The sequence below is a fragment of the Corvus cornix genome, chromosome 1A, assembly GCF_000738735.6.
Source record: "Corvus cornix cornix isolate S_Up_H32 chromosome 1A, ASM73873v5, whole genome shotgun sequence".
Taxonomy (NCBI): domain Eukaryota; kingdom Metazoa; phylum Chordata; class Aves; order Passeriformes; family Corvidae; genus Corvus; species Corvus cornix.
In genome coordinates this window covers 65,881,699-65,892,559 of record NC_047057.1, presented here as the reverse complement: position 1 = coordinate 65,892,559, position 10,861 = coordinate 65,881,699, and the positions used below count along the sequence as shown (strand labels likewise).

General features: G+C 43.5%; 1 protein-coding gene across 4 annotated transcripts in view; it reads left to right on the top strand.

The window, feature by feature from the left end:
• Nucleotides 1–7,581: 7,581 nt before the first annotated feature.
• ATXN10 (ataxin 10) overlaps nt 7,582–10,861 on the top strand; it is a 99,474-nt gene continuing 96,194 nt past the window's right edge. For 3 of the 4 annotated variants that reach the window (XM_010410214.4, XM_010410212.4, XM_010410215.2), the window contains exon 1: nt 7,582–7,697. In XM_010410214.4, the coding sequence (XP_010408516.1) occupies nt 7,609–7,697 (89 nt within the window). In that variant the 5' untranslated portion in view covers nt 7,582–7,608. Of the gene's footprint in view, nt 7,698–10,533; nt 10,674–10,861 lie in introns of those variants that run through there. The other variant, XM_019292655.3, reaches the window with a different exon arrangement.

Here is a 10,861-nt window from a genome sequence, read left to right as displayed (position 1 = left end):
TAACAGTGAATGATTGCTTTTTTTCCCCAAGATCCAACCATTCTTCCCAACATTTCTTCCCATCCTCATTGCTATTCTACGGACATTCTAGGGACATACTCAAAGTTTGGGTGACATAATTAGTTGGAATAAAACGTGGTCATTTAACAATGCCACTAAACTGGAACAAATAGAGCTACTTTGCTTATTGCAGTTCGGGAAAAACAACAGAGAATAATATCCTAGACAAGAAGAAACATACTGCATGCCTAACGTTATGGAAGGGAATTAAACTCTGACTTGCAGTTAGAAAATCGTTGTAACTACTTTCATTAGTCCAGTAAAGAAACTCAGTTCTTCTCTGAAATAGGAAGTGTTAAATCTGTGGCAATTTATTAAATGCTGGAGTTTTTGCAGTTCACAGTGCACTTGAATGAGTATAAAAAACAAGTTCTTAAGAATTGAAGTAGTGTTTCTTCCAAGGATTATTTCTGAAAGCTCCTATTCGCTGGATGTTATTTGTGTCCTTTTGCAAGTGGTGGTGAGTTCAAGCAGCTTCTGTTGCAGGGCTGAAGAAGGATGTGGGTGAATAAGAACTCCTCTGGCTCCTGCAACTCTGCTAATGGTCCGACCAAACATACCTTTCTGGGGGACAGCAGCTGCACAGTTAAAGGTCAGCACAAGAGGAAGAGGAGCTCTGCTGACCTTCCCTGGGAAGCTCCAGCCAGATGAAGGTGCCACACCACATCACTGCTGACAGTTCCTTGAGCAGATTCCTTCCATGGGCAATTAGCCTTCACAAAGCATGAATGGACTAGTTTTCTATCAGGAGACTGAATTTTAGCTGACAAATTAGACAGATTCCCTGAGGCTAGAGTTATGCAGCTTTGCCAGTCTCACTAAAAATGTGATTTATAACAGATTCCTCAGCAGAGACACTCCTTGCTTCAGGAATGAAGGTGCACACTGTACTCAGACTTCATCTAACATGATGATCTTACTAACCTTTGTCTTGTGCAGGAAAAACTGACTGTTACCTGCTTTTGACTTATCAAGTGACTCCCCATCTGTCCATGAATGGACAGTGCTGGGAAACTACCGTTCATATTTAGAAGTCAGGCATGCACAGGTGTAAATAACATTTTAGGAGGTAAGAGTATATTAATTTGAGAAGTTATGTCAGATGTAGCTGGATGAGGTTTCTAGCTGTGAAAACAATGCAACAGATTTTGTCTATGATGTGTCTCTGGCTTTTGATGATGCTGGCATAAAACAGAAGCAGAAGAGCAGAGGTTGTGGTGCACAGGGTTGCACTAATTATACGAGAAGTATCTCACCCTGTATGTTCCCAGCACCGGGTGCTGAGCAAGTGACTAATGATGCCTGCTGGTTGTGATACAGCCTGGGGGCAGGATGAGCCAAGGATGGCTGTTCCATCAGTGTGGGGCAAGCATGGGTAAGAGACAAAAATAAAGTCTAGCAGACACAAATACCATATTGTGCTTTATTCCCTTTAGTTCTGCCTTTAAACCAGACCACTCTTAAAGTGAGACAAAAAAAAAAAGAGATGTTTTCCCAAAGCTAATGGAAGAATCAAGGTTTTGTGCAGTTGCAGAGTCACAAAAATTATGGGCAAGGAGAAAAAGGAAGAGAGAAGTCAGATCCCAGACCCAATTCCTGCCAACTGAGGCTCCACCTCTGACTCATCGCAAGGTTTCTCCTTGTTTCCCCCTCTGGTGAAACCAATATTTGTATTCTGTGAATATCAGCACTTGCTCAGATCAAAAAGCAGGCTCACCCATCCCTGACAGTGTCTTGAATGTGTCTGTGTTTGCATGGAATTAATAGTTAATATTTTAATTATTAATTTATATTACTTAATAACGGCATGCTGTGTTACTGAGGTATGAAGCACACTCAGAGACTGGTAAAGTATGGGAGGGGAGGCTAACAAAGCCCATGTAGCCTAAATCTAGCAAGTGGACACATATGGCAGACAGATGCAGACACGGGGGGCTGATTTTATTTGGATGAGTTTTGGACTTAAGGAGTGCATCACCCAGGTGGACAGATGGACAAATACCTCCTTCAAAATTTGCTTTTATCTCCATGTGAACTGGGAAATTTATAGCTCTGAAGTATTATTACTCCCAGTAATTAAAGAGTGTGGGATTTTTGAATTTAGAAGCCTGTCATACACATACAAATAATGACTTCTGCAGAGGCCAAATCTTATAATCAGCAGATGCAGAAGGAAATTATCAAACTTAACTTATATTGTGTCTGCTTAAGAAAGATGTTAGTTTAAAAAAATTAATAATATATCACTTTAGTCTACTGACATGATCTTGTGGGAAAAAACATATAAAAAAGGAATGGATCAAAGCTTCTCTTCACATACATAATTAGACAAATGGTTTTGGACAGCCTTTACATACTGGTTTAAAAGAAATACTATTTTCTTTTTTCCAGATCCACAGGTATGACAGGAAGGTTTCCTCAGATATTTCTTCAATAGGTTAAGGTTTTGAAATTACAAGGCAATAAAATATCCTTATATCCATGAACCTTCTGAAATCTTCTGATGATGTTATTTTAATAGCAATATTTGTTCTCTTTTTTAAAGTTTAGGTTGCATGTTTCTTTCAATGAATATTCAGCTGGCATAGGAAAATTCTAAGAAAATAAGCTCTGAGATTTTTAACCCGAATTTCACAAGCTTCATCGTGCCATATGAAAATGAATGCTCACAATTTTCAATAACTTTTTCTTGTAAGTATTGAAGTTTTTCTTATAATTTCAAAAATTGACAAAGATCTAAAGAAAAAGATTCTGGTGAACAGAAGTTTAACCCTTTATTTCTCAGTTCTATCAGTCTAAAAACTCTCTCTATGTAACTGGATATATTTTCTCCTTAGAGACAAATAGATAATATATGTAGCAACTTCTAGCTACCAACAGCATCTTCTCAAATATTATTTCTTAAGATGACATGAGATTGGCTTTCATAAATTCAGAAAAAGCAAACTTCATAGGTATTTGTCTCCTAACGTGAAGATACCAATCTCTGGCCTGTTGCTCTTACCTCACAAAGCTTATCTGCTTTGTACATATGGAAGACCTTCTAAAGGCTTAGGTTATTGCAATTTAGAAACTTAAATTATCCTGAGTTGGAAGGGATATGCATCCTGTGATTTTAATGTACAATAAAGATGAGTAGACTAACTCATATTTCACAGATGCCACTAACAAATTAAATGGACTCTACACCGGCAGTGAATGATACAAATTCCACAGTCGGATGGTTTTAGGCTGAGTTCTGCTGCCCACTATTTTACCTCCACTAGATGTCAGGATTTTGACAGAGCTGGAGGGGTTTAATCCCTATTTCTTAGTATGAAGGATGGTCAGGATCACAGCTACAATTCTCCAACTTCAAGCACCAGCAGTAACCCAAAATAGGAGATAGTCTGAGTCACTATATGGGTTTTTCTTGTTCTTCATTTTTTTAGGCCTTGTTTTTTCCCTGCAGCAAATTTCTCAGCATTGACAAGGTACACTAATGCTGATAAATGGGAGCACTGCCAAGTAATGTGGGATTCCCTGTGGGCATTTCCCTTTGTTCCTTCATTCATTGGCTTGACACATCTGTTCAGGACGACTATATAACTGGTGAGTTCCTCAAAAATATTCAAGCACATGCCTCTTTACTCTCTGAGCGTGACCAGGTGGTGGGGAGCTTTTCAGTTATTTCTGCTCCTTAGTAGAGATATTTATTTCTATTTTCTGGGAATGAGATACAATTTCAGAGAGTGTTCCCATCTTTCCAAGAGCATCCTTGTAAGACATCTGAAGGAGCCAGGCTGCACTCCAGGCTCAGCAGATTAATTACATTTCCCAAGCAACACAAGGCAGAGAGCATTTTCAGGACTCTACACACAATTTTGGAAGACTTTGCTCACAGATGTTAACCAGTCCCCAAAAGGTGAGTTTCCCATGTGGAGCTCTGCAAATACAGAGCAATCCCAGCAGGTTTAATGTGCATGTGGGGAGTAACTCCACACTGTGCAAAAGCAATGAGTCTGCTTGAACTCCCTGTCCTGTGCCACAGAGTGACTCCACAGAAGCACAAAAGCCTGGTGAGCTCAGCATAGAGCACAGAGGTGATTTATGTGCACTGGCTTAATAGCAGCTTTTTGGATGCTCAGTTGTCTAGGCTGCTGAAGTCAAGAAAAGCTGTTGCTGCAATGGAAACCAGGAAAAGCCAAGATTTTCACATGACAGATGAGAACTGATTGTATTCGTATGGAAATCTACATTAAATGGCACAACTGTCAAATCTAGCACTGCTTGCGGGAGCATTTTCACACTGGATTCTAGGACTTAAAGTAACACTGAATAGTAGAAAAGATCACAAGAGGAGACTAGTAACTGCATGCTCTCACCTTCACAGTCCTCCTCAAGAATCCTTCTTTACCACAAAACCTTAAACAAGATTCTTAGAATTTATTTCAAATATGTTGTTTCTGTGCAGCCTATCTACAAGCACATTCCTTACTGCCATATTCCCCACATCCACCATTTTTCCTTCAGTCTTATGACTGGTGTCAAGGGCAGCCTGCCTTGTGGAGAGAGATGTCCTTCCCTGCTTTGTGTAGGGCCTTGAGCATCCCTATCCTTTCATACAGAGATTTAACTGTGGTAACCAATTTTTTCGCTGCAGCGGTGTTAAACTATGTATTACTGTCAGTCATAGAATCATGGAGAGGTTTGGGTTTGGAAGGGACCTTAAAGAGCATCTCATTCCACTACCCTGCCTTGGGCACGAGCAACTTCCTCTGCAACAGGTTGCTCCAAGCCCTGTCCAGCCTGATCTTGAACACCTCCAAGGATGGGGCATCACCTGACACTCAAGAAGAAGAAGAATCAGTGACTTTTTTAAGGTTTAGTTTTATCCAAATTTGTGTTAACCCTATATCAGGGAGATTGTCTATCCATGAGAATAAATTTCTAAACAGAGGGGGCCTCTCCTTGGTGCCTCGTAGCATGGGAAAAACTGCAGGACGATGCAAATTAATGTACACAAAACCTCCTTGAATTTAGCACCATCCTTCTTACAATTCAGCTGCATTTCCTTCTGTACCAGGCAAAACCCTGACTTTAAATTCTACATTTTATAAATAAACTGGTACGTGAATGAGGTGAAATTCATGTACCATGAAATTCCCCAGGCTACCAGGGAACTAGATTTTGGGTACCAGATATCCTAAGTAGCATCTCTTTGATCCAGCTGAACAGGGCAAGGACAGTGTCTTTCCATATGCTTATGCAGTTGGCTAACAGGATGAGAATAATGCTGATCCCAACAAAAACACTCCATACAAATGTGGCATAAAACCTTTGTGAAGGGCAGATGACAGTCACTAAATTCCTCATTGCCTCTAGAAATTGGACTGCATCTAACAAATGAGGCAAGAGTCCCTGCAGTGACTCAGAGCCTGACAACTGTGCAGCGACAGCATTTCATCTGTGTCTGCTTCTTGGAAAACATCGTTTGTTCCCAGGACAAAATGCAAGGGCTTTGAACATCTCCTCCGAGGCCTTGCGGGCTTTTTTTTCCAGATGGAGGGATTTCTTTCTTATGAAGAATTAAATGTATTTTATTTATGATATTACATAACAAATGAGTGACACATAAATCTCAACATCAAATGTAACTGCTCTTTTTATGGCCTTCAGACACATGTACCATCTCACCTGAAGCCAAATAAACTCTGTAGTTGGCTTCAGACTGCAATAGTTATTCTTGGGTTTGAGACAGTCTGCCAGTATCCATTTCTTATGGATTCTGTTTCACCTTTGGTGTTTAAAAAATGGTGCTACCTCCTCTCAGATCTGCTCTTCCTCATATTAATGTAAGTGTTCAGAATCCCTTGGCAAGGCACTGTAACTGGCCCAGTGTAAGCAGGAAACTGAGGGCATGACGGCAGGGTGTGCTCCACAGATTTAGCAACAGAGGCTAATAAAAAGCATTTTTCCAAGCACACAAATCAGTTTCACTAGATCCTATTAAATAATAGAACAAAAATAAAAGCTTTTGGTCTACAGCTTCAAAGCTGTGTGGCCTAAGTCAATATAAGGCAGGCCCAAAATAAGAGTCAGAAAACTAGTATTTATGCCGGAAATATATCAAATATTCATGCTGCAGGATTTGCTTCTTTACTGCACAGTAACTTTTTCCAGAGCCCAAATTTTATCTTTTGATGGAAGTTGCCCCCAATAAAAAAGGGGCATAGTCACTATACGTTTTGTGATTAGAACAAGTGGGCCTCTCACAACATTTGAGATAGGAGGGATTCCATGTCTTTCACCTACTTTGACTCCTGCAGAGCCAGCATTTGCTGGAGTGGGGCAATTGTCTTGCAGTGTCTTAGCTGAGACAGATCCTTCTCTGTTTCCAGCTTCAAACACTGTTGCCTCAAGAGTATGGTCTACCTCTTAATTTGATGGAGAATTCTTAAAAAATAAGTTCTGCATAATTTTATTTTCAGATGTAGTTGGGTCTAGGTGGACTGTTTCCCTTCTTTTAGTTCCCTAAAACTGTGCTAACAAAAATAAAAATTAGTTAGACTGTAAGCTCTCTGGGGGAAAAGCTTCATCTTTAAGGGATCTGCCTGTTAGGCAGATCAAATGAGTTTAAGATATAACATCTGTGAGTAATCTGGAAAAAACCACTATATTTTATAATCTATATAAGAATTGGCTGGATAGTTGAACTCTAAGCGTGTCTTGCCCTGTGAGGCTGGTGAGGCCCTGGCACAGGGTGCCCAGAGAAGCTGTGGCTGCCCCATCCCTGGAAGTGTCCAAGGCCAGGCTGGACGGGGCTTGGAGCAACACGGGATAATGAAAGGTGTCCCTTACCATGGCGGGGGGTGGGACTGGATGGGCTTTAAGGTCCCTTCCAACCCAAACCAGTCTGTGATTTAATGATGATTGTCTAATAAAGCTTTCTATAGTGTTTGGCCACAATTAGTCTTTTTATCCATTGGAAGCTAATTTCCCACGCACACACATGCAAGTTAACTTTTCATACATGTTTAGAAAATGCTGAAAGACATTTTCAGAAAATAAATATTAAATTAAAAATGCAGTATTTAATTTAAAAATATTTTAAAACCTGAAGGGATTTAGTATTTACTTCACTGTATCACAGAAGGGTTTGGACTGGGAGGGACCTTAGCAATCATCTAGTTTCACACCCCTGCCACAGGCTAGGAGATCTTTATATATATTAAGCATGAAATAATTATTCCTGTAATTTATGTATTTTTATATTTTTTTGGTATTTGTTTTGTTTAGAGGCGGGAATCTCGAAGAGCACACAGGGCGAGGTGTGGGGTGGGCAGCAGCAGCTGCGTGAGGGCAGCCGGCGCCGCGGTGAGCTTCCAAAGGGGAAAATGGAGGGAAGGGAGAGGCAAGGGACCAGCAAGGAAAAAGCTAGGGAAATCCATCAGATCTCGCAACCGGAGCGGCCATTTTGCCGCCGGCCCCACATAGCCCCTCCCGCTCGGCGGGGCGGCCCCTCCGCCATTTCCGCGCGGCGGGGGCGGAGCGGGGCCGGGGCGGGCGATGGCGGCGCCGGGAGCGGAAGCGCTGCCCGTGGCCCGCCTGGAGAGCGTGCGGGTGCTGTCGGGTCTGTTTCGGGAGGCGCAGCCGAGGTAGTGGGGAGGAGGGAGCGGCGGTGCTGGCGAATGATGGGCAGGGTTCGCTTCGGCTCCCAGCGCGGTCCTGCCCTTCGTGGAGTCGGCTGCGGGCTGGGAAAGGGGCTCTCAGTATCCCGAGAGGGGCGTGGATGAAGTCTTTGCTGGGGAACTTCTGCACCCCGAGCCTTCTCCTGGGGCTATGCGTGTGTGAGGGGGGATCTGTCCGTTCTCCTGTCCTGCCCCGCCCCAGGGGGTCCATGAGGAGCTGCAGTGTGCTCAGTCCCTGTGCTTGTAGCACGGAGGAAAGATGTTCGTCTCTTAGTCGTGGGTGGCATTAAATAGCCTATAGATACAGAATGGCTTGGGTTGCAGGACATTAAAGCTCATCCCATCCCACCCTTGCTGTGGGCAAGAGTACCTTCCACTAGACCAGGCTGCCCCAAGCCCCGTCCAGCCTGGCCTTGGACACTTCCAGGGATGGGGCAGCCACAGCTTCTCTGGGCAACCTGTGCCACGGCCTCCCCACCCTCACAGGGAAAAATTTTTTCCTAACATCCAATCTAAACCTGCTCTATCAGGTTGAAGCCGTTCCCCCTTGTTTTGTCACTTCAGGCCTGTGTAGATAATCTCCATCTTCCTTGTAGGCTCCCTTCAGGTACTGGAAGGCAGTAGTTAGGTCAGCCTTATTCTCTAGGCTGAGCAATCCCAAGTGTCTCAGCGTTTCCCCGTAGCAGAGCTGCTCCATCCATCTGATCAACTTGGTGCCTCCTCTGAAATCTCTCCAACAGCTCTAGTCCTTCCTGTGCTGGGCTCCCCGGGCTGGAGGCAGCTCTGCAGGTGGGCTCTCAGCAGAGCAGGGCAGAGGGGCAGAACCCCCCTCCCCTGCTGCCCACGCTGGGGGCTCAGCCCAGCACGGGGGGGTTCTGGGTCCCAGCACACACAGCCAGGGCATGTCCAGCTCTCACCACCAGCACCCCCAAGTCCTTCTCCCAGGGCTGCTCCATCTGCTCACCCCCAGCCTGGATTGATCCCAGGGGCTGTCCCAACCCAGGTGGCCTCACGAGCACTTGGTCTTGAACCTCATGGGCTTCCCATGGGCCATTTCTGGGGCTTGTGGTGCCTTTCTGGGCAGACATATTAGGTGGGATGTAGCTGTGGGAGTAGCTGCTCAGGGAGAAAAAGCCATGGAAGCCCTGCAGGGCGTGCAGAAGTGGGTAAGATGTGCCTGTGCGAGGCCCTGCTGGGCAGCAGTCTCATTCCCATGTGAGGCCAAAGCTTTGCGATGAGGGTGGTGGCTGTGGGCCTTGGGGACAGAGGGCATGTACTGTGTGGCAGGATGGGCTGCGCTGGCTTCACTGGGAGGAAAGGTTGGATGCCCCTCAGTAGGTTTAAGATAAGTAAAGACAGAATGGGGCTACTGGAGAAACAGGGGGCTGGTATGGAGCATTGCAGTGCCTGTAAGATCAGGGAGACCTCTGCAATACCACACAGCACTGTTGGCTTTGGCAGAGGCTGGGCTTGCAGAGGTTCAGCTGGGAGACTGGGGTTAGAGGAATGGGTTTTGCCCTTTCTGGAAGGAGGGAGAAGGCACAGCTTGGTGGGAAGCTTGTGCTTACTCCTAACAGTAGTTGTTTGAAGGTCTTGACCTGAGAATGAAGAAATCAGACTTAAGCTTGGTGTAAAATTCTGCTGGTGTTTTGTTTTGATTGTGTAAATTCACAGTGCGGTTTTGTTTTTAAATCCACATTTAAAAGTTGGGGGCGAGGAGGGAAGATGTACCTACAAATATTTTTTTGTGATCTCTGTGGGTGCAGGAGACCCAGGAGACCTTCTGGTGTTCATCTCGGTTCCCTGGAAAGAAGGGAGCGCCTGTACAAATTCTGGGCTTACAGGCTGTTGCTTTCTCTGCCTTGCTACCTGAAACTTCTGCCACTGTGTTTGAAAGAGGAGTAGATATTCCCCAAAACAGCCAAGTTTTGTGGGTACAGGTGGGCTGAAAGAGAGACACTGTAGTTGTCCTTCCAGAAGCACAAAGCTGTAGCATTACCTTACATCCCATAGGATGTGGCAAAATGGGTCTAGGAGCAGCTCTGGCAAAAAAATTTGCTAGCTCTGGCAAATCCTGTCGTTGGTGCTGTTGAATCACAAAAACACAACCCAATGGATGTTTTGAGTTTGAAGTTGTGATATTTAGTGACAATTCTTTTGTTATTACAGGACTGTTCAGTGTTTGTGGAAACAAAATACATTAAAAATGTGAGTTCTGGTGTTCTGTAACTCAGAAAGAAATAAAGTGAGGCAACAATGCCCCTACTATGAGACCGTGATGTGGAATTTGGGAGACTTGCATGTGTGATATAATTTGAGACTTCCAGTGCTTTTAGTTGATGTCTTTATGCTTCCTTTTCTAAGCTACAAAAAGAAGAAAATTGTTTTATTCTGTTCCTGGGAATGTTGTGAGGATAAGTACTTTAAAGGCTTTTTTAGGAACTCTACTTACAGGACTGGAGTTGTGCAAGTACCTAAGACTTAGAGTGGAAATACAGAATTGTAAATTTGTGGATTGTTTGCATAGTTGCTGAGCAATTTCATGATTTTTTGGAGCCCTGGTCTTTTGAACAGGAGTTCATTACTGTTTTTAACTTTGTGTTCATTACAGTGGTATCTTGTAGAGTTTCTGTTTTTAACAATTAAACAGGTCTTACAAGGAGTGACAGTAATCTTCCTTTTGGCATGGGTACAGGAATTCTGACTGTTTGTTTTGACTTAGTAAGAAATTGTGCATGTCTTTCTTGTCCAAGAGCTGGGCTGCTGTACCCTTTGCCTCTGCTTCCTTTTGTGTTCCTGCAGAACTTGATGTGGAAATGAAGGACAGGTAACAATAACAAATTGTGGAGCTGCTGTGTTAGGCAACTAGACACAGGAAACAGGAGTTTGTGGAATATCCACAAAGCAGTTCTGGATGGATTTCAAGGCCTGTTACAATGCAAGGTATTCTTTTAATCTAAAATCGACTTAGCAGGCTCTTACGTAGTTTTGTAAATTAAAAATTTTATGGAAGGAAAATGTTTTCCATTTCAAAAATACATTTTAAATATTTGTAGCTGCTGCTTTTGTCTTTATGTGAATCTTTGTTGTACTGCTGGAAAAAGATTATTTTTTAAAAACTGTTTGTAAGC